Source organism: Leuresthes tenuis, unplaced genomic scaffold, assembly GCF_036924035.1.
Source record: "Leuresthes tenuis unplaced genomic scaffold, fLeuTen1.0.hap1 SCAF_11, whole genome shotgun sequence".
Classification (NCBI taxonomy): domain Eukaryota; kingdom Metazoa; phylum Chordata; class Actinopteri; order Atheriniformes; family Atherinopsidae; genus Leuresthes; species Leuresthes tenuis.
In genome coordinates this window covers 14,889,658-14,913,819 of record NW_027325365.1, presented here as the reverse complement: position 1 = coordinate 14,913,819, position 24,162 = coordinate 14,889,658, and the positions used below count along the sequence as shown (strand labels likewise).

Below are 24,162 nucleotides of genomic sequence, written 5' to 3'. Positions count from 1 at the left end.
CTTGCAGAGCAGATACAAATATAACTAATGCTGCTTAAAACAAAAACTAAATATGCTTTTGAATACTCATCGCACACATATACAATCGCACAAGTGCATGTGCACATGGACACATAAAATATTTAGAGGCGATTATGTACACTCTGTTCTCTGTTGACTCATAACACAACATGCTCTGGCATATCTGACACAAGTTTTACAGAATACAAATTTAGGAAATTTGCTTGAATGTGGCTGGGATGTTGATATCGCTGATAGATTAGAAATGTCCCCTGACATGAAGTCAAAACATGTTAATACCAAAACTTAAAGCAGTGCACAAAGTAAAAAAAAACTAACAATTAATTCTATTTTCTTCTGTCTAAAGCATCTTGAATAAATTTCCTGAAAAAAATATTCTAGATTCTCATGTTCCATATTGTTTTCAGTGCAACTCCATACAGGGCTGCAATGCATTAATAACTTTCCATTGTTTGAAATGGGCAGACACTCTACGACTCTCAAAACTATCATGGAGCAGCTAATGCTTTAAACTGCCTGAGCAATGTTATGCCTACAAAATCAATTAAGTGACTAAATGGTTCATATACAGCTCAGTACCGAAGATGTAAGATCTTACTGTGTGTGGAGGTGTGTGTGCAGCTCATAGCTGTGTGGAGCAGATGTGGGGATACTTCTTTGGAATTGAGATACTTCAATCAACGTTTATTTTGTTCTATTTCAGAGGGTTGTTGGCAAATGTACACAAATCTGCATAATTTGAAACTGCTTTCAGCTAGGAAAATCCCAAAGATGTTCTTGCTGTGGGACAGAGCCCTGAGAGTCCTGGAGCCATATTTGAAATTATCTTTAGTTTTCAAAACTAATCGCCTCTGACTCACTGTGAGTCAGGTCGCTCGGTTTGGCCCGTGGGTGAGAGGGAGGGTGTGATGATGAACAGGAAGAGAGGTGGGTGGGAGAAGAGGAGAGGCGGAACGAGCAGAAGTTGTCCATGTCGGCAGAGTGCACCAACATCTCCACGCTCGGGAGCGCAAAGGAAAGTGTTTATCTAAAGGCTTCACGTACGTCTGCTGTGGGTCACTGACGACAATCCGCTATATTGCACCACCGTTTACTTACAAAAAGCACCACCGGGCACCGATGTATAGATGAATTTCTCCGGGAAACTAACAACCGTCCTCCTGCTGGTGGTCTTCGCCGCGCAAGGTAAGACACAGCGCGCTATGGATACGAAACGCAGAAAAAGTACTGTTTTAGCATTGTGGTTGGGACATTGTCACTTCACCTATTCAATTGCTCGTTATAAAAAGATATATCTTAGCTGCCCATTTCACCTCAAGGCTCTTTCAAGCGCCTCTGGAATGAAAACAAACTGCCTTTACTTCCCTTCCGGAGACAGAGCCTGGATGATTCCATTCAGAAAGCAATTAAACTTTACTTCATGAATTTACCTTCATGCATTTTTGCATTTTGATTATGATAAATAGATGGAATGCCAGTAAGTGGAGGGCTGGACAAGTTATTGTGGGAGTTCACAAGCTTACATTACGTAGTAAAACAGGGGCTGGTCTTCTCATTTTAATTTAAGAATATGTTCTGCATTACTCTACAGAGAAATACTTTCTTCTTCTCTACGTTTTTGTGCTCAACTAATAATAACACACATTCTCTTAAAACTTTTAAAGTCATTGTTTTCATGTGTGAGGTTGTCCCTGTGAGATCCAGAAGCAGGAAATAATTCAGACGTGATATTCCAACTTGCACATTGGGTGTAATTTTTGATTTTGATGTGTTTACATGTTACAGTTGCATGTGGCAGTAGAGTTGACACCTTTGGAGCTACTGTCAAGCAGCAGTCACTGTAAAGCGAGCAAACACATGGGTGACATAGGTACTTCTCTACACCAACAGCTCAATAACTATCACGTTCGATTTCCTCTCTGCATTTTTTATAGTGGGCATGGAGGCTTCTATAGAGTCAGGGGTCATGGTTAGGAACAGTAAATCTTACTCAAGGGTAACAGCAATCAAATGGATGCCAGCTGTAATTTGGGCACATTGTTGACCATCTACTGGTGAATCTTGAGTGAACTACCATTTCCCCTGTGATTTACATCACAACTTAATCAAACAATGGCTATATATGTTGACAATGTGCTTTTGTCCTGGCATTGTGCTGCTTTAGGTCTTAACATCCAACAGTAAAACAATGTGAAATGTGCCTTTGCATCTTCTCACTTTTATATTTTCTGAAAATGAAGTTACTGTACTGCACATCAAAGACAGAGGGCAGTAGCTATTGACAGCAAAGCGGTTTTTGGCAGAAAAGCTACTGTATGTGACAGGAAAAATGTTGTAATTTCCTTATTTCATCGAACAAGAAGAAATATTTGTCAAGATTTCTTTGTGCCGTTTTATTTTTACCAAGAGTTAACTGAAACAGTTCAATTATTGTTGTCTCAATCTGGGAACCAATTGATTATTGTCTGCTGACAGCCTCCAGAGTTATCTTCGAATGTTTTGGGTATTACAGGGAAGCCCTTGGATAGCTAGATAATGGTTATCTGAGCAATTACTTCCTGTTCCGCTTGGCATTCAGTGTTTGAATGCAACTCCTCACCTACAGAAAATTATTGTGTCAAATAGGCAATTAATGAAATGACATTCTGTTACAGCTCTGAGAGGAGGTTTTAAGGCATAAAGCGTGGTCTTTACCTGAACCCAAATAAATGTAAACAGAGAAATTGAAAAAGAGAGAAGAAATAAACTGTTGTTGTATTTTGGTCTCAAATTGGAGTCCCATTGCTGAAAGTGTTGCATGTACCGGCGCTAGCTAGCATTGGTTTCTTTTGCACTAGATTAGTATATTAGAGATTTAGCAGGTGCTTTCATCCAAACAGACTTTACATGTGAAGAAAACATTGGGTGGCAATGTTGGGCTCAGTATCTTGCCCAAGGATAGTACTAATGGAAGTTGGGGAGTGAATCAGCAATCTTTCGACTGAAAGGCGACCACTCTACACCCTGACCTATGGCTGCCAATTTTTATATATGCACATAAACTTTAAAAAGCAGCTGCAAAATTAAATAGATGTATTTATTTCTTACAAATATTAGTGAATGTGCTTGTTTACAGTTGACTCAATAATGAAGTAACTCAATGCAAATAAATTTCATGACAAAGACAAAACTGTAATCCCCTCAGAGTACTTTTCTTCTGTGGTTAGGTCTCTTACCCTTTGAGCTAACATATACTGTATTTGAACAAAGCTGAGTTCCCAATACAGTGACTCTCATTGACATATTTTTTTGATTCTTCTGTCAAGAGGCAAAATGAGTCTGAAATTGTGGCTGAAAAGAAGCCCATTTGGATGCCATGGTCAATAACAGCACATTTCCAAACTACTGCTGTGCTCAGATAAAATTCTGATTTTAAAACCCTGATTCTTTCAGAATCAGGGTTTCAGGATGGAGCAGAGGCAGGAATATGTGTTCCTGCAGCAGCAGGGAAGAGACTTGGCTCTTGCAGGACAATACTGGTGACAAAAAGGCAAAAGATTGGCAGCTCAGTCTCAAAATTTTAGGTTGCAACATAATTTTTATTTTTTTTTTACTTGAGAAAATATATCTGTGGAGTCAGGTAAGCGTGAATTGCATAAATCTCACACTCAGTCTGTGAGACTTAAAGACCCTGTGTTTTACGTTGGTTATTGAAAGAAATATTGCCGGCTGGTAACACTGGCCAATAAAACATCAAAACAACTCTTTGGTTTATTATGTTTGCGCTTAATTTCAGCAATTTTTTAAAAATTAATTTCCAAAAAGTTTTTGACTGTTTTTTTTTTTACAGTGCAACTGAAGGTATTCCTGCTTTGTAGAATCTCATGTAAATTTAGCTATAGCTTCAGCTGAGGTTGGCTTAGCTGCTGTAGCAAATGTTAATAATATCACAGGTTTGTTGACTGTTGCAGCTTAACTTACATAAGTGACATACTTTGTTATGAACATTTATGCTTGTGCAGCAGCGAGTATATGCTGCTTCTTCAAACAATGGCGACTGAAAAAAGGTACACCTGACTTAATATGTCGGTTTTTCCGAAATTACTGAAACAGACATGTAGACAGATGTTATAGATGAAGGTGTGAACAGCTGTTGAATCAGTTCAAGTCTATGCATGGGCTGGAAGATCCTTGACACATGCAAACGGCATATAGCTTATATTTGAGCAAGCCAGTAGACCATGCAAATATAGATATTAGAGAATTGTGGGAGGATTGAATGAATAGGCATTTGGTTCAATCTAAATAAGGAATGAGTTCTTTCATTTCAAGCACCAATTGCAGGGACGAGTTTGTTCGGGATGTGATTCCTTGAGTCCTCCCTTTGGGAACAGCATTAAGTGCCTTTATTTTGTCACACCCCAGTTGTCTTGTGAAAGATGCTGTGTTCACACATCCTGTAACTTGACCCAGACTCATAGCTGAGGTGATGGGATGTGCTCCTGTTTGACACGTGGGAAGAACTGCCTTAATTCTTTCTTTTATACCTCTCACCGCCATTCTCTTCAGCTGGAGAGATTTGCTACAGCTTTGCTGCTTTGCCCTTGAACTGAGTGAATTTCAAAAGAAAGCAGAGTTTGAAAGCACAACGCTGTCAGTGGTCTCACGGCTGAACAGATTTTACTCAACTCAGAGGAAATCCACTCTGTGTTTTTTTTTTAGCTAGTTAGAAGTGTTTAACTTGGCACTTTAAGGATAAAAAAATAAAAAATTAGAACTGAGAGGATTTTGTCTTCCCCTTCCCTTTTCCCTTTTCTGTCATCTTCTCCTCCCCTCATCAATCTTTCTTTTACTGTGTGACTTTTGTATGAACAGGGACTGTGCATATAGATAAGAAAAACACACTGACACACACACACATACATCCCCATTGGGGGCCTTATTGCAGAAGCCCCAGAAGGTATTGTCTCCTGCCATCCAGGATCTGGTGATTTGTCCCCAAAACAGAAGAAATGCTGATCCTGCAGTCCATTGGATTTGGGTATTTTAGTCAAAAATAGCACCAGCTGAACGAGCTTGGAGGTAAAGAATAAGAGATCAGTACAGCAGGGGGCTGTTTGTTGGACAAATGGCATTTTGAAATAAAGTCACAGCCTGTGGGATAGATTGTAGTGCACATTACCATATTATAGGACAGGATGGGTTCTTTCAGGTTGGAATGGTTAGAGCGACCGACATTGCATAATGCATTTCCCTGCAGCATCATGCCTGCAACATCTCCAGCAGAAAATAGCTGAGAGAAGTTCAGCCATGCCTGCATTATGCTCATCTGAATCGCATTGCATTTCAGGCTTGACCTCTTATCTCACTTTGTTGTGTATTTTAATGGGCTCTGACAGAGTAAAGATTCCCTGTCCCTGAACTAGCTCTTCCCAAGAGAGCAGCCAGCGCAGGTTGTTGATGATTTAAACGATTGTTTGGGTTTTAAATCTGCTGAAGAAACAGTGAGACTACAGTCAAACATAATGGGGACCTATCACTAGTTGTAGCAGGGATCAACGTAAAGTTGGTCATGTCCCTGTCACACTTATCTGAGTCTGCTTGCATGACGGGATCATCAAGCATATTTACTTCTCAGACTTTTAAAGCCCATCTCAGCTTTGCTTGTAACTACAGAGCAGCTCTCTGGTTTTACTCCCAGAAGCAATATAGTTGTATTAAAGTCTGACAGGCAATCAGTGTATATGCGTGTGCTAGTGTGTGGCTTAAGGACTGTGAGGCAGCTTTAGGATCCTCTTAACGCGATTGTCATGTGATTATTGCTACCAAACCCTGGCGCACACATGCTGTATAACCACCAGAGGAGGAAGCCTTATTCCTCCCTCTTATAGGTTGGCTTAAAGCGTCTCCATTCTAACATACAGACACAAATACACCTCCTCCTCTAAACAGCCCCAGTGCCTGATGTACTCCCTTAGGGAGCACATCCTGGCTTCTTTGCTGGCTGTGATCTGAGTCACACTTCAGGATGGAAGGATAGAAGGTGAGAAATAGAAGAAGTTCAGAAAGGGGCCCATGATGGAGCACAGGCATTTTTTTCCCTCACATTTCTGGCCCAGTTCCTCCTCTTAACTGCTTGTTATTTTTTATCGAATGGTTGCTCTTGTGAGTTGTTACCTTTTCTGTCATGGCTTTTTCTCAACAAGTCCTCCAGCTGAAATAGTAATATAAGTTGTTTGTTCATACCCTTCCATATGGCTCATAATCACGTCCTGTAAACTACTGACCCTACAAGTGGTCAGAAGGGAAATATAACTCTCATAACCATTTTCACATCAAAGCAGATTTCATTCTCAAATCTTTTGTATAACAACCTACAAAGTTTTCGAGAGGAGAAGATGATTGGTGGGGTGTATGGTGCAATTAAGTGCTGCTCTTTCAACCATGGGCCTTTGTGTGATGTGTTATTGAGAACATTCATTTTACAAAATGACCATCACCGTCCGCCATTATGTTGGTTATCTTCGTTGTACGTAAACACAACATATTAGGATGAAACGTGTCAGTTTAAAAAAAAAAATCACTTGGTTAGGGATAGAAATAGCGTTAGAAAACAAACATGCATGAACAAACACCATGCAGGCAGATGTACCAAAGTATTTCCCCAAGGTATTTCCCAGGGAGAATGACACTCATTTTTCAAGAGCCCCAGGATATAGGTGAACGTAGGAATACACACACACCCCAGGCTATTACAGATCACAGCAATACTTGTAATAAATCTGTAAGAGAACCTTAAAAGTAGATCTTCTTCAAAAGCGGACAACCAAGCCTTGGTAAAGATTAGAGAAGAGTAAAGATCAAAGTATATCATCAAGCTTTTCCCAAAGATGACAATCTCTTCTTACTATGACAAATGAATTGTGGAAAAAGAAGATGATCATTTGAAGAGTAAAAATGATAATGTAGCAGACATTTTTATCTCAAAGGGCTTGGAATCAGGAGGAAACGTTGCGTATTTGGGGCATAGATGTTTACAAAATTTTTGAATACTGATTCAGTCAGTGTTGCTGACATGGATGATAGACAAGCCAGAACAAGCATCACTTCAAGAGAGATAAGTGAGCACTGGTTCCCTGTAGCTGTGTCTTTCAGATTTATTTCTCAAGGTAAGAGTGTTGCAGAAGTACACTGTTATATTTTCAGTTTCTCCTGCAACGTGTCTCATAAATATGTCTAACTGCCAGTACTTTTCAGGTAAACATTTGAAAATCCCAGATGTAAATGGTTATTATTTCCTAAACTTCCCGCTTTACAAACAACTGACTAATGCATTTTAAATTGGCATAGCTCACAGAGACATTCATCCGTTACACTGAGTCCGGCTGCAGATGCAGTGTCCTGAATCGGATATCATGCAGTGAAAAGATGCACAAATCAGAGTACAGAGTTGGAAAAATGTTAAGCCGTGAACTACAACAATTTCCAACACAGAAGAAACAGTCCTGTGACATTGTGTGTGCATATTGACGCACTGACTGACGCAACCATTATTTCAGCATATGAACATGCTCTTTATGGTTGTATATACATACTCGCCAAAGGAGTTTTGAACCTCTATGTTCAGCTGCTAGGTAAGGGGGTACCTTAACAGTGATGTTGAGTGTGCTTCTTCAAAGGGATTCAGTGTCAGGAGATATTTCCAAGGGAAAGCAAACAAAAGGTTGTCAAGGGACACGCTGCTGCACCCAGACAGGCCAAACACACAGTTTCAACATCATTCAGCTCTACCTTCCTGTCAGAGACTTCAGCGCCTTGTAACAGGAAAACAGAAGACAGTAACAGGCTGTCACAAAACATCATACCAGACATCCCTGAATTGTCCAACCAAAAGACGGCCATTAGTTTCGGTCACTCTACACACATCCCAACACAAGCAGGAGTGCAAGATCGAGGTTTATGTGAAATCACATTCTTTCTCTTTGTTTCCGTCATGTTAAAAGGCACCATTTTGTAGCTTTCCTTGGCGCTTTCACATGCCCTTGTTTGCAAGACTGCTAGAGACTGTCAGATATTTTTGAAATGTAAACATACCTGTTTGAAAAATGAACTCATAATATTTTTGTTTGTCCTTTTATTAGTATTTAGTCTTAATGTTATTGTATTGATTCTCTTAAAACATACTTTTGGATCATTTGAATATTCTTCTACCTAAGAAAATTTGTTTACTTTAAAAAAATATGCATAGAAACACACACACACTGACATACATGACGACGCACATACTGTGGGTTAAGCACAATATGCTTCATGAAATGACCACAGCAAATGCAGTAACCACTGTGGATCCTCTTGTGTGTCATTCAGCATGTCAAAGTCGGGCCACCAAATACCCAGAGAGTAGTGACACGCTATCTAACTTTTCTCTACTTGTTCTTTCATCTTATCTCCTGTCTTCTCTCCCCACTGCCTCTCTTCCTTCGTATCTGTTCTTGATGCACTCACATACACGGTCAATGGTGTATTTTCAGAGGGTAATTAGTTCTTTCTGATTGTCCACCATTGGCCCCCAGGCTCATCCTGTTAAGCACATGCCTGATCAAAGCCTACCACAGGCCACTGGTTTTTCTACAGATTTAGGTTCCTAAACCCACAAGAGAAAAAGACACAATCACTGTTTGCCTTCCTAATTCCCCATCATTGTGGCTTTTTAAGGGGGAAATGCATGACTGCTTGACTTGGCTTAATGTGAGTCAGTACAAAGGCTTAGTACTTTGATATTACATTACAAGGAGAGGCTAAGAAAAAAGATGCACATCTTGTAAACTGAAATATTCTAACTCTATTCTATTCTATGACTGTCAGGCTTATTTCCAGTGGTCCTGTTATCAGGAACAAATACAGTCCAGACAAAGGGGATTAACATTTTTACTCTGAAGACATAGAAACCTAAGCTGATAAAAGAAAAGATTTTCATGTTGATGACTCCTGGAAATATTAAAATCTTTTAAATGCACATTTAGGTATAGTTATAATTAAAGCTAAAAGATGTAATTTAGATGGGACTACTCTCCTTATCTCGCCATAAAAGCAAGCTAATTAATGACTGAAGTAGCTCTGAGTGCTGCGATAGGTTGTGATAAACTGGCTTTCAGCTTGTTAGTGCTGGGCTTTTTCCTGGTTGGCCCATTATGTAACAGACAAAAACAATGGACAAAGAATTTAGCTGGTGGCAAATTGGTACCTTGTTCAGCTTTGAATTGGACGGTTTTACAGCTCTGTCCATTTAGTATGTCTTGTATACTTCACATTTCATACAACTGATATACATGCTATCCCTTGTGGTTATTCTCAGTTGTTTCTGCTTTCTTCTTCTATTTACCAGCTTCCTTTGTTACTTCTGGGTCAAATCCTGGGAGAGGAACTGTGGAATAAGCAATTCTGAAAATTAGATTTTGTCAGGTACCAGCTGGACCAACATGGATTACATGTATTTTAAAAGTCTGGTTTTAGTGTTCCTGCAATGGACTGGGGACCTGTCCAGGATGTACCCGGCCTCTCGTCCAATGGCTGCTTGGACAGGCTCCAGTTAATTTAGCTTGAGTTCAATCTGCCTTTTTCTTGATTTTGATTAGAATGGTTTAGAATGGTTACAATCGGTGTTAGATCAAAACTTTGCAAACTTATTGTATTAAAAATATAATTCAACGGATAGAGTTTTTAGCTTTGAATATATTTCTGTTAGTGGGACGTATTAACTCATGAAAGACTAACTGCAAAACATGAACACTTGCAGATTAACTGCTGCAGTGCACATTAAATCCAGTGATGTGGTGAGCTGTAAAAGTATTGTATAATCACCAGAGGTGAAAGAGTCCAAAGGTTATAACTAGCCTAAAGGCTACTTGAGATCTTCATTGGCAGAACAAGTAAAGGGAATTGAGGAAGGGACTGTTCTGAGAGAGAAAGAGTAAAGTAATAGCTTAATTTTTTTTGTGGCAAAGAACAAAAGGTCCAATTAACTGGCTGATTATAATTGCTCTGGTTTTCCCTCAGCCAATTAGAGGCTTAAACAAGGTTATGACAGCACAGCAAATCAGTGAACGGCAGGCAGTTTTAAGGTAGGTACCAAGAGCATGAAATTACACAGGCGTCTCTAGAGGAAGGCCTTTTTATTAAGTTTTAAGACACAGCTCGCCTTAGCCAGTGACCTCAGAAAAGTTATGAGTTTTCAAACCCACAGAGCACTGGCTATACAGTTGATTCAGTTTTCTTTTAACCTATCCCTGCTTTGTGATTTCCATCAAATTCAAACTAAAATAATCAAGATCAAGGGGATGAACCTGATGCAAAGCGGCTGAAAACATCTAAGGGATTGAATATGATTGCAAATGTGCTTTTTAAGTCAGTGGACATAAATGACCTCTTTCTTCCTCTTTCACTAATAACTATGACTCTCACCTCACCGTGAACTGCAGGGAATGATTTTAAAATCAGTGTTGCATGTAAAATATGGGGACAAATGAAGTCACTGCGCATTCTACAGTTTTTCTGCAGAATGCTATTTGTGTTTTTTATTTTTATACGGGACTGAATTTAAGCTGGATTCACGTTTGTGTTCTTTTTTTAATGTGCACCGCATGATGCCATTACATTAAGTGTTGCCTTAGTGATTGAAATCTAAGCTCAGTAACCCGAGTCTACCCTTGTGTTCGCCCTGTTGTAAAGCGTTTCTGTATTTTCATTATTACACTCTTACATTTATAGGTTTTGGATTCATACAGCACCACCAATAAAATAACTTTCATGCCTTGACAAGTTAGAATAGATTTAGCAAACATGAGCATATGAAGCAGACTCTCAAAATGAAAGCTGAGACATGCTTTGAGTTGAGACGTCTGGAAAATATTCATCAGAGTGTATTCCCCATGGCAATAAATGGAAGAACAGATGTATGACATTTCTGTATAGTGAATGTGACATATTTGTTTCAACGTAAAGTGTGCAAGCCTTTATTAACGCACCATCCTGACTGAAAGTCAATTGTTATCTGTGGGGAATGTGGTACAATTTTCTCATGTATAGAGTACACATCGGACATATTAAAATAATGAAGATTCTAAAACCTTTGGGAAAGGGAGCAAAGACTGCTGGCAAAAAAGTGTTTGTGGGAAACTCTGCTGCTAATTTTTCAAACCAGCAAAAAAACTAAATTCACCTGGAGAAATAATAGTCTTTACAACAAACTAGTTTATTTCAACTAGTTAATTTCCAGATTATAAACCATTGTAGTTTATACTTCAAATTCATATTGAAAATTCCACTTTTTTTGCACCAACTGATGTTCCCTTTGAGGAGACATAAAGCACAATTTCTTTCACAGGCTGACACAATTTTTTGGGGTCTTAATGAAATGTCTGAGACATGTTTCATTCTTTTGTCCACTTTGAATTAGCACCTTTATTTTCAGTGACCTGTTGAGATGCAATGTGGTGATCCACTCACTCCACTCTACCCCTCTGTGGGCCTTCAATACAGTCCATTTCTCTGTGTTTTTAGAGGCTGATGTGAAGAACTGTAAATATGAAGAAGATGTTTGCAATATAAAAAATTTATTTATATAGTGCTGCATCCGTAACAAATGGGAAGTTAAAACGTCAACAGCGGAGTGGGAAAAATGAAAGAAGAATGCCTGTAAGAAGTCAGATTTTCCAAGATGGAACAGAAAACATTAAACCTAGAAAAATGATCAGCTCGTCATCAAGCTCTGCAGTGGCCTGATAAGGAGCCATTCATTTGAATCAGGTGTGGTGGAGGAGGGAAACATCGAAAACACGCAGGGCAGTGGGTCATGAGGACCGGAATTGAGAAACACTGCCTTAGCTGAAGCAGCCGGATAGACAGAAGTTTGTCAGCCTCTCATCTGCTAACCGGTAGCCCCTAAACAAACCCAGTCAAGTAAACAAACTAACAGAAAGTGTAACATACTGGTAGCCTACAGCTACAGCTAGTGGCTACGGAAGCCGTTCGTGGCAGCTCTTGTAAGTTGAAATCAAGACGAACATATTATAAATTTATCTGTTATCTCGAGAAAATGATCTTTGTTATATCGAGATAACAAAATAATTAATTAGTTATCACGAAATAACAGTGCATAAAAGTTCCGTAAGTTTCAACTGTCCATCTCAGATTTTTCTTTTTTCTGAATTTCAAGCACACAGAAAGTGATTCATTTTTTTCGTAATGTCTTTTTAATAGTCCTCCTAAGAATTGATAAGAAAAAATGGTAAAAAGAAGGTTGTCAAAGTTAGGTTGTGAACTAGTTTTCTGTTCTTTATGGTTAGTTTAGAGTTAACTGACTTGGATTGAAAGCTAGCCATTAAATATCTATGTTTAATTCATTTGTTGTCAAGGAAACAAATCCTTTCAGGGAGTGTGGCTGTTTGTGTGTTTATATGGATTGCGTCCCACTTGCCCTTTCGGTGAGACACATTCACCTCCATCTCAGGGATGGTTCATGCAGCAGTTCACTAAGTGCCAGTTTGATGGCTTTGTGCTGTGTTAAATATGTGCATCGCTCTCTGACTTGAAAGCTGTGATGGAAGAGGTCAGTCTAAGCTCCTCAAAGCATTTGTTCTTATTCGCCTCAGTAATTATTCTGTCAGTTTGTAGAGCATAGAAATAGACATGGCCAATCTATGCTGTCATCTGTTTGAGAGATGAATGTAACAAAGGAAACATTGGATGAAGATTAGTTCAATTAGATTATTTGCATTTTAACAGCAATGCATAAAGGGTGTCAAGCTCATTGTAGCTACTAGACACTGGACTAGGCTGTAGTGTTCCTGAGGGTTGTTCTGGTGGCGTGAGTGTGTGCTGTCTCAAGTGGGGCAACATTTTCTGCTTGGACAGGCTTTGGTCAATGTGCCATGCCAAGCACCAGTGTTACTAGTGGCAGTTTTCCACAATCTGGCCTCCAGTACAGCTTTGCACGCACACCTCTGCAGACACTCTGGCCAAAGACCAATGGACACATCTTTTTTTGTTTTCTTTTTGCATTCTTTGTGTGGCTTTGCTTTCATCCTGTAAGCGTGCAAATTAAATACCCTTCATAACACACTTAACGCTAAGAAAGGCTGAGGGTAAATTTTGACATTTCTAAATGCAGTCAAGTTGTTTTGGTTTTTTTTAGATTTGATTCAGGTGGGTGGTCTTGTGCTTGTCTTTTTCTTTAGGTTTGAGAAAAAATCATTATGTAAAATGAAGGATGGAAACACCTTCTTACCTTCTAAAAGACAAGCTCTCAAAACTCATGAATTATCTGCTGTTCTCATGTCAAACAAAGATGGTGATACATGTTTACAATAAAGAATAATATATTTTTTAGAATTTTCCCAAAGACTTTTGGCAAATGTAACCATTTTCTTTTCGTTTTTATTTTTAGTATGTCTAGTTTTACGTTTTTCCACCCGATGCTATACATTCCAGGTTATTCGCTACAAATAGTTTTAACTATGCCTAATTTTATTGCATTTTTATGTAACATTCGAAAAGATCACTTCAGATTTGGATGATAAATGTAGGGCAAAATGGCTAATAACTGCATAGTTTGAATACAACTTTCCCAAAATCAAACTGAGACCACTACTTCTCTGTTGATATGCAGAAAGGTTTGACTTTATTTGCTTCACAACTGCCACATTTAAAGGTATAACTGAAGTGATTGAATTTTTTTCTGTGTGATAGTAATCCAGTGGGATTGGGGTATCTTATTTGAACATGAAAAGAAGTGTATTATGGCACAAAGAAAGATTTTTTGTTGACTTCAGAAAAGACTGAGATTTTGAAAGGACCCACTTGTAGCCTGTGTTTTCACCTCCTGACATTACTATACATATTTCTTTATTAGCGTCAAACAATTTTATTTGGCTTATTTGCTGAAAATTATAGTTAATCCTGTTCAGTTTGTGGAATGAGCTATAATTATTCGAGGTTGAGATGCAGGACTGATCAACTGTCACTGCAAAAGTTTAGTTGCAGTTCTTGCTGCACCACAGGCTCCAAGCAGACTTCTGAAAACTTTGCAAACGTAAACATTCTCTTTCATGTGAAAAATAACAAGTATTATCTGACCTTTGTTAAATTGGGTTTTCTCTACTCTCTTCAATAACTCTAAGAAGAAATAGGGGAAACTTTTAAGGGATCATGAACCTTCCAGCATCACTTTTGCATCTTGTAATTTCCTATGCTTCAGTTTGTGTGTCTTACTTTCTCTCTCACTGTTGTATTTTAGCCTTGATGTGACAAGACATTAATATTTGAGTCTCTGTAATAACTTTTTTAGCAGACACTGACATTAAGTCCCTCTGAGTTGCTGGCCTTTCAGAAATAGTGGAGTCAAGCTCGATTTAGGAGCTGTTATCATCTTGGATGACTCCACAAAACCACATATTAACACAGTCAGTGTAAAGTAACAGTGTTTTCATGTTTCTCAATCTTCTAATGTTCAATTTCTTCATCTTCTTCCCCTTTTTCTGCTTCTTTAGGCTGTTCTTCATCCAAGGCAGAGGACAGATTATTTCGAAGGTTGTTCCGAAGGTACAACCAGTTCATCCGACCAGTAGAGAATGTATCTGATCCTGTTACTGTGGAGTTTGAGGTGTCCATATCACAGCTCGTCAAAGTGGTAAGAACACAGATTCACTGTAACAAACAGTCATCCTGAAATATACACTGTAACAAATGTTTCAAGTGATAATGTATCTGATTTGTTCACCAGATCCTTGTTTGCTCTTTCAGGATGAAGTGAATCAAATTATGGAAACCAACCTGTGGCTGAGACATGTTAGTACTGATCGTGTGTCATTTTTCATGAGATGTGTTGCATAACGTGCATGGTCATATTAAAAGCTCATTGTTTCTACTATGTCTTTCTGTCAGGTGTGGAATGACTACAAATTGAAATGGACCCCAGTTGAGTATGATGGGATTGAGTTCATACGAGTTCCATCCAATAAGATTTGGAGGCCAGATATTGTCTTGTACAACAAGTAAGTTTTATTGCACAAATGCTGAGAAGTGCAGGTTCCCATGCTCAGATGTCTAATGCATATATCTGAGAGACCCAAGTGATTTCAAGTAATCATATTGTTTCGATTAGGGCGGCTGTGGCTCAGTGGGTCGTCCTGTAAGTGAAAGGTTGACGTTTCGATTCCCACTTAAAGATTGGGGATTGGAGGGGTGTCAGTCTACCTCCTTGCCATGGCCGAGGTGCCCTTGAGTAAGGCACTGTACCCCTATGCTCCCCGGACGCTGTGATTGGCTGCCCACCGCTCCAGTGTATGGCATCTGTCTCTGAGTGTGTGACCCTGTGCATGTGTGAGTTAAACAAGTGCCAACCTGGATGGGTTAAAAACGGAGGACAAATTTCAGTTTCAGCATTTTCAATTCTACAACAATGTCAGGATGACATGTTCCATCCCAACAAAAATGCCATCTCATAAACTTACGTCCTTTGTGGTAAAAGTATTTGGTTTTTGCACTGTGGACGAACATATTTTGATCTAAGACTGGACCCATGAAGAAATAGAAAAATGAAAGAGAAAATTTGAAAGCTGCATATTCAGATTGATGTCATGATGCTACTTTATTTGATGGCCAGCTGTAACGTAAATTATGTAATAAAAATAGGTGGGACATGCGTCCACTCTAGCAAAACAAAAGGCAGAAAACACATATATATATATATATATATATATATGTATATGTGTGTACACATACACTGCTCTGAATGTTAAATGGTGATCTCTTTGGACCAAAATCATGTTTTATTCTCTAAAATGAATCAGGTCATTTTTTAAGTGTAGCTTTGCCGTACTGTAACAAAAACAAACCTTTACTGAAAATAACAATATGTATGATAGTAATAGGAAACTAAGTCTAAAAATCATACTAAAATAATAGTAGTTGCACACAGTTACTGCAAAGGAAGCTCAGTCACAACTGAAAAACTAACTAAGCCTGTAAATGTACCAGGCGGGACTGAAACTTCTGTGTTATGGTTGAAAGTTCTGTTCTTAAAATCATCAAAATTTTTCTAAGAAACTTTTTTTTAGATTAAACTTGGCAGTTACATCACATTACACGCACAGATCAACAAAAAACCATTAAGGAAAACAAAAAAGCCATCTCTCTGTTTTACAACATTTACTATAAAACATACTGTGTATTAAGGTAGATGTTAAACATTTTAGAATGTCTCTGAGTTGTCTTTACCTCTTCTTCATGCTTGGTACTGATAACAATGTTTGCTCTGAATCCTATGACCTCTTCATTTTAAATGAAAACGCTCTCTCACAGTGCTGTAGGTGATTTCCTCGTGGAAGACAAGACCAAAGCTCTGCTAAAGTTTGATGGCACGATCACTTGGGTTCCTCCAGCTATATTCAAATCCTCCTGCCCTATGGACATCACATATTTCCCTTTTGACTATCAGAACTGCTCCATGAAGTTTGGCTCCTGGACCTATGACAAGGCAAAGATCGACTTGGTGCTCATTGGCTCAAAGGTCAGAGAGACTGTCGGGAATCCTGCTTGTCTAGAACTTTTTCACATGTTAAATTTACCTGTGACTTTCAACCTTTATTAGATTTTTCTTTGAAGGTTTTGAGAAGAGGTGATGGGTTATCAGCAAAAAAATTTTATTGATTAAGGTTTTGTAACTGTTGTCAGAGCTCTTTTTCATGTTCCCTTCTTGAAATACGTTAACCCATGGTTAACCCATGGATTCCGCTGTGGCGCATTTTAGAGCTTCTCAGAAGCAGATTGATACTCTTCTGCATCAAGCCACTCTAAGCAGAAAATCTGGGGAGGAAGTCTGACCCAAGCATCCCATTTGCTTTAGACAACCTTTAACACATATTTTAACTCAGAACCAGGACTGTGGGTCTTACACTGAAACTGATTTGGGAATCGATATGTTTTCATTTTTCAAGGCAGTTGGACTTTCAGGTGATTCATACAATTAGTTCTGAGAAAATCTATCTTGCAGAACCAAAGTTGTCCCAGACCAGTCAGTGTCTTATACTACCAGACACAGGCAGGCGTTATTTATGCGTCTACAATCAACTCCTAAGGAGGTCAGCATAGATTTGAAGCACAAGTTACAGCATAAGTGGAAAAAAAAATTAGGTTTTTTTTTATTAATCAAAATTAGACCAAGACTTTTTTGGGGAAGTTTTTTGCATTTTTAAGAATGGGCAATCTAAACAAAGCTCCATTTTCTCTTAAAACTGTCTTGATTTTAACTTTTACATTTTCACCTCACCAGGTGAACCTGAAAGACTTCTGGGAAAGTGGGGAGTGGGAGATCATTGATGCACCAGGATACAAACATGACATCAAGTATAACTGCTGTGAAGAGATCTACCCTGACATCACCTACTCCTTCTACATCCGTCGCCTGCCGCTCTTCTACACTATCAATCTCATCATCCCATGCCTCCTCATCTCCTTCCTGACGGTGCTGGTCTTCTACCTTCCTTCGGACTGTGGGGAGAAAGTTACCCTGTGCATCTCAGTCCTGCTCTCCCTCACTGTGTTCCTGCTGGTCATCACTGAGACCATCCCCTCAACATCACTCGTCATCCCTCTGATTGGAGAATATCTTCTCTTTACCATGATTTTTGTAACTCTTAGTATTGTCATCACTGTCTTTGTTCTGAATGTCCACTACCGCACTCCCATGACTCACACAATGCCGGAGTGGGTAAGGTCTGTCTTCCTTGGGGTGCTGCCCAGAGTTATGCTGATGAGGAGGCCTATCGACCAGGGCTGCTCATCACCTGCCAGAATTACAGGGGGGACGGGAGGTAGCACGGGAGGTAGCAAGAAGAGAAAGAACAGCATTGGAGGAGGAAGTAGCTCGGGAAGTGTTAGTGTTGGTGGTATAACTGGGGGAGTAGCATGTCCAGCACTGGATAGTGGCTCAGGTGGAGGAGGAACCTCCTCAGCTGGCGGCTCCATGAACTGCGTGGAGTATGGCGAGATGAACCGCGACTTAAACCGGGATATGAACAGGAGGTGTCCCTATAGAGGCAAGGAGGTACCTACTCCTGTTCCACCCCCGATGGTGCCACCTCAAACCCAGGGACCCCCAGAGTCAGAGCTGCCGAAGGTGCCAAGGCCCCTTAACGCATCGTCACCGGTCAACGCTGTTGTAGCTTTTTCTGTGGTGTCGCCAGAGATCAAGCAGGCCATTGAGAGCGTGAAGTACATCGCAGAAAACATGAGGACCCGCAACAAAGCCAAGGAGGTACAAAATGTAGCAAATAGTTTGAAATGTGTGTGCGTGTGTTATTTTTTGTGAGTGCATCGTCTAATGAGATGTTTCTCTAGAAAAGACTTAATAATACTAAAACAAATGAGTTTTGTATCTCACTGGAAGTCCCAAAGTGTTGTGTGGGAGAACAGCCTCACTACATTGTATGAAAATTGTTTTAGTTGCTGCTTTAAAGTGAAGCTGTGCCTAGTTTTTTCTCAAATGTCAGTTTGGTTCAAACAAACCCAGTGATTTACAATAAAAGATGAAGGTTTAAGCTTTTAACTAGCTGTTATTTATATAATCCAATAGGCTTAGGGTGGTTGCTATCAAACAGCGTATCTTATCTCTACAGTAAATGGGTTGCACCTTTATGGAACAATTCCACCATTTTTACAGATCAGTCTACAGGTCTTGTAGAGCACGAAGCTCTCTATACGCTTTAAGTGACATCACTTGAAAAAAATTAGGTTTTGGGGTGGATTCAGGAAGAAGTGAGTTTACTCGCTCGGCTCTCCCTGCTTAACACAGAACAACTATTAGCACAACAAACAATGTGAGGACTTATTGTGGGAAAATCAAATGATCCAGATTAATACCAAAAGAGGCAAATTATTTTAACAACACATGTAATTCTAAATCAGCGGTCAGTGAAGGTAAATGTGAGAGTATGTAGTGTTCTTTAGGTAAATAAAATATTTTCAAAGCCTAACAAAACACGAAATATGGTAGAGTCAGTGACAGAATGATGCAAAACTAGCTATAAAAGCTTTACATATAACCTTAGAAAACCATTATGAGTACCCAGATACTCATACAGCATAAATCTCTCTAACTTGGAAAAAACTTGCCAGACAAAAATAAATCTTACATTCTTACTAGATTGTCTATTGGTGTATTATTCAGTGGAGGAAAGACTAAAACTACATTTTCTCCCCAAAAAAAACAAACCATGTCCTTTACAGCCGGTGGCCCGGCGAGCATAAACTATGCAGGAAATAAAAGGAAGAAAGGCTTTGTGCTTTGATCGGAGTATCAATACATTGCTATATCTTGAAACAGCAAGTCGTTGTTTGCTGCGGTATCAAGATTTAAAATATTGTATATTGGAAAAATTGAATGCATTCATGGATGATCTGGCCTAGTTTCACTGCTGTGTTCTCTGCCTACGGGAAACTAAAGAGTGATATGAACGTAAGTGCAAAATGAGGCACAGACAGCACCTTCTGTCCACAACAAAGACCTATCCATACCTTTAACTGAAACTAGATGCTGCCTGAACCATCAAGGTTTATTCTAATCATAACTTAGTTCTAAGAACAAGAACTTGATCTCAAAAAGCATTTTATTTTGTGGGATCAGATTTATCATTTTAATTGAATGAGCAGATGCTGTCCCCACAATTTACACAGCATACAAATGAGCAGATACACATATAACAATACTAACTGCATGTGTTTTGCATCTACATAATGGGTTCATTCCTACCTTGTTCAGTAAATAATGTAGAAACTGTTTGAACATGTCTATTTAGGGAGTGTAAATCTGCTTGTTTGTCACAGAAGTGGGGCTTTGTGTACGCCTTCCTCACACACTGGATAGTTCTGATATGTTTGTTGTGTCAGCTCATTCTTTTCTTAGCACCACTCGAATGTTTCTTTCATGCCTGCAATTTAGCCACACTGCCACCTCCGATTGCACAATAGCATTATGGTCACTGCAGTCATGATCTCATTCTCCACACCTGATTAACGATACACAGCACTGTGAAAATGTTCAGAGCTCCAAAAAGGCCGGTTACACCTCGTTATAACTATGCCTGTTTGCTTGCCTGTTCAGAAACACTTTGAAACTAATCAGACACCCCTTTGATTGCGCTATGTGATATGAGGAATAGAAACATCTAAAGTATACTAAATGTTTTCACAGTAGTGCACGTGAACACATAAGCTTCATTTCCACATTAAGAACTAAGAAGTTTGTGGAAACTGTGAATTTCTTTTTCAGGAACCAGGGTCTAAATTAAGTTTCCGAGACATTGTTTTACTTATAAAAATCCCCTGCATTACAGGTAGTGTTCTCTGAAAGTTCAGAAACATTGAGTGCATCTACATGTAACTACATCTTATACATATTTAATTTCAGTATTTACTCAATGACCCCATTTGCAAAGAAAATCAGTCAAAAGCAGAAACTTGAATATCTACCCATCCAATTGTCTCTTGCATTATATGCCATTGCTGTTGTTGGTTTGGTCTTTTGTTTACGGCCATTTCAGTCTGGACTGGAGTGGAGCAGGTTGTGGCAGAGGTGCGCACAAAAATTCAATGTAAAAATAGCCAACGCATTTTCATTTTCTTCAGAAGCTATTTTGCGTGATTTACACAAGCCTTTAGACCGTGGGAGAGCCTCGTGGCTTATTTAAGATAATCTTTGCCTTCTGGAAAGACACCAGACAGTAGCAGCTGGCAGAGACTTTCCAGCAGTCTTGTAATATTTGTTGGCGTAGCCAAATAAATTTCTGTTTAGGATATTTTCCATCAATCTGCTCATGGCTCATCTTCAGTTTTACATTGATTCTTATGTAACTAGTATTATAATCACTCTGCAGTCGCATGAAAGTCAGCTGAACAGGCTAGTTTCTGCCAGACTATGAAACAAATTAAAAACATTGATTATTTGTCAAATATAGAGGAAAGAAATATAAGACAACTACTAACACTGTTGGTTTTGTTTTTATGTTAAACAATTAAATAACTAATATCAGTCCAACAGTAAAATACAGTCGACTAGAACTATAATTTATTGTATATAGTTCATGATCTGCTATTAATGGATTTAACCTCTCTGACTAAACAGTCATCAAATACACAACATTTGTTGTGCTGACCGAATGAAATTTTCAAAATAAAGTAAAAATAGTAACTCTGATTGACTTGGTATTGTTGAGCCAATTAATCAGCTGTTTTATCAGAAGAGAGCTAGATGTTTGCCATAATGTCCTGAGGCTGTGCAGATGGTGGAGATCAGCTGTTGCCACAGTTGCTCTCCACCGTCTGCTCAACCTCCATCTGCCACCATCTGGAACTGCAGCACCTTGCTCCAAAAACCGCAGCTACCTTGATCTTTAGAGATTGCTGTTGTCTGTGTTTGCATGACAACCCAGCCAGTTGGAACAGAAATCTATCTGGTATGCATTGTGTGGAAATGGCTAGGATTTGATTCTGGGAACACTCGGCTTATATTGAATAAGCCCACAGACAACGTGAAGAAACCATTTGATTGAGCATTTGGAGGACAGAAAGCGCAGAACTATTTTGTGTTCTCTTTGTTTATGCACACACTGAAGTTCTCTCCCTGCTTCTCTTCAGGTGGAGGATGACTGGAAGTACGTTGCCATGGTCATTGACAGGATTTTCTTGTGGGTTTTTGTGACGGTGTGTGTGCTGGGAACTCTGGGACTCTTCCTGCAGCCACTCATCAGCTTCTTTAAATGAGTCACTTTGTCCCGACTCTTTTTCTCTCTTCCAGTTTTCTTCTGTCTGTCTCTCTGTATGTCACTTGAATTACTCCGGGAATTACCCCTCTCGCATTTGTTTTACATGAAACACCAGGGTATCGCTGTCCTCCTTTTCTGCCTTTTGTCACTCCTCAGTCTGTCTCTTGCTCCTCTCTGGTACTCCATCATTAGCTTTCAATTTTTCATTCCTCTTAAATTTTGCCACTACACTACTATCTGGCCTCCTTCTCTCCATCACCATTTTTTTCCAACCTGATTATCACATCTTCTTCCCTTTGTTTTTCTCCTCTCTTACATGCTTTGACCTGCCACTGCTGACATTCTTTCACTGTCATCTTTTGTCTCTCAATATGGCTGCATTGCCAATATTTGTGTTATACTAAAAATGTAGAAGAACCTCTTAAATAGGTTTATCACTAAAATAGAAGAAACTGAATGACTTTGAAGTAACAAGTGCAATAAAAACATTATGTTGTTAAGGACCATGACACCAGTCTCTTTATGTTTAAAAATCATTGACATATAGTTGACTACTTTTTAATAATCATGTGTTCAAATAGCAGCAACAATGTCTTTCTTTGTCCATGTCTTTGTAGAATATAGAATTTGAGTCGTGCATGGCTTCTGAGAAGGACACTGGCTATGGCTGTACACTTAATGATGATATGTTTTCATGAATAATCATGCATCGCACATGCATTCAGAACATCAGTGAAAACTGACGGTATATAGAAGCACCTTGAATAGCACAATGTTGATTAAACTTCTAAAGAAACTTGAAACAACAAAACTGACTCTTGTCTTTTCTTAAGGTCCCAGTGTTGTGTCTTTGTTTTGCTTTTTTGAAAATGTAACTTTTTTTCTCTGTGTATTAAGTTGTTTTGCCACATCTGTGATTTTCTGTTTCCTTGTTGCTGCCATCTATGTCTCATCAGCATAGACACAGCATGTTCTGTGTCTAAGGAACAAGATGTGAGAAAGGAACACTTTGATTGACAAACCAAAACTACCAAATGAGAAATCCTTGGTTGCTTTTTGTCACTTTAAAATGATTCCAAAATATGTTCTACATATGGAAGGACATGGTTTACACCACTTGATAGACAAATCTACACAGGAGAACACCTGAGTTTCCTTATTCTGACTTCTTCAGAAGCTTTCTTGCCCCTCTTCTCCTTTTGAATGGTTATTGAGGACAATGGAGGGATAATGGTTTTCATGTTTAGAGAAGTGAGCAGATGCAGACATCAGTAGTATATTAAAACTTGCTGTTTGTTTACCTATGTGCTTGCCTCCAGTAATGTCCTATATTTTGGTCCTCTTCTGAACTTCCACATGATACCCAGACTCTGTTGTGTTTCAGTCCATGATTTGTCAAATGAAGCATCCAGGTAAGATGAATTGCAGAAGAATTTGGAAGAAAGGACAGAAAAAAATGTTTGATATCACAAAACATCGTAGGTCAATTGGATGTTTCAATAGAAATGGCCACTGGTAGTTTCTACGCAGGGACTGTGCAGGTTGCATATTTTACTTATGCTTAGAACCACAGTACAAGCAAAAGGTAAGCAGAGTAAAAACAGGTTCATTGATTTAGCTTATTTTTCTTAATCTTTTTGTGTTATTCCCCAGGCTGAGTAAGCTGCAGAAGTCACATTTTCAAATAAGAGTTTCAATTTAGTGCTGATCACCCTTTTGCCATTTTTGTTTCCAAAAATGAAACACTTTATGCATGCAACAAAAAGAATGATCATCTTTCCCCATTTTATATTTACACAGCATCCAATAATTTGGTTGGAATGATGTTGGAATGAATGAAAATGAGTGAACAACTATAGATACACAATGCTGAGTCACTCAGTACTTACTTGAAGTTCATATACAGCTGCATCTAACCACTGTGTTGCAGGTGGTCAGGATTTTGCCTCAGTTATGACTCGGTGAGTTTGTAATTGGGGTGAGGTGTCAGGGGAGGTAGCCAGCTGTTGATCTATCAGATGTGATCTGACATGATATGTTTTGTCAGGCATTATAAACATAATTTGCCTTTTGATAACAAAAGCTAAAAAGTAAAAAAAAATACAGTTGCATAGAAAAGGAACAAGGGTTTCCTCTCGATTATCAGAAGTAATGATGTGTACTTTTTTAGACTGAGTATTTTAGACTGCTGCCTGTACTGCGCAAGCGTCTTTAACCTGATGTAGGAACTACAATCAACTGCAACTGTGAGTGCTACATTTTCACACTTCACCCATTGGTGTTGTTTTTTAAAACATGGAGACAAGTTTAAATGCTTGTCTGGAAATTTGATCTGCAATGGTAT

At 38.9% G+C, this 24,162-nt stretch overlaps 1 protein-coding gene across 1 annotated transcript; it reads left to right on the top strand.

Moving 5' to 3' along the window:
* Positions 1–1,048: 1,048 nt before the first annotated feature.
* On the top strand, positions 1,049–22,583 carry LOC140318604 (neuronal acetylcholine receptor subunit alpha-3-like). Its single transcript, XM_072396421.1, has 7 exons — positions 1,049–1,206; positions 14,547–14,686; positions 14,800–14,844; positions 14,941–15,050; positions 16,360–16,567; positions 17,330–18,313; positions 21,691–22,583. The coding sequence occupies exons 1-7, from the start codon at positions 1,149–1,151 to the stop codon at positions 21,814–21,816; spliced, it is 1,671 nt and encodes a 556-aa protein (XP_072252522.1). The 5' UTR covers positions 1,049–1,148; the 3' UTR covers positions 21,817–22,583.
* Positions 22,584–24,162: the final 1,579 nt, after the last annotated feature.

Coding starts and splice junctions, on each gene's coding strand:
- LOC140318604 (XM_072396421.1), top strand. CDS start 1,149: ATGAATTTCTCCGGGAAACTAACAACCGTCCTCCTGCTGGTGGTCTTC. Junction 14,687..14,799: donor TATCACAGCTCGTCAAAGTG/GTAAGAACACAG, acceptor TTGCTCTTTCAG/GATGAAGTGAATCAAATTAT. Junction 15,051..16,359: donor GATATTGTCTTGTACAACAA/GTAAGTTTTATT, acceptor GCTCTCTCACAG/TGCTGTAGGTGATTTCCTCG.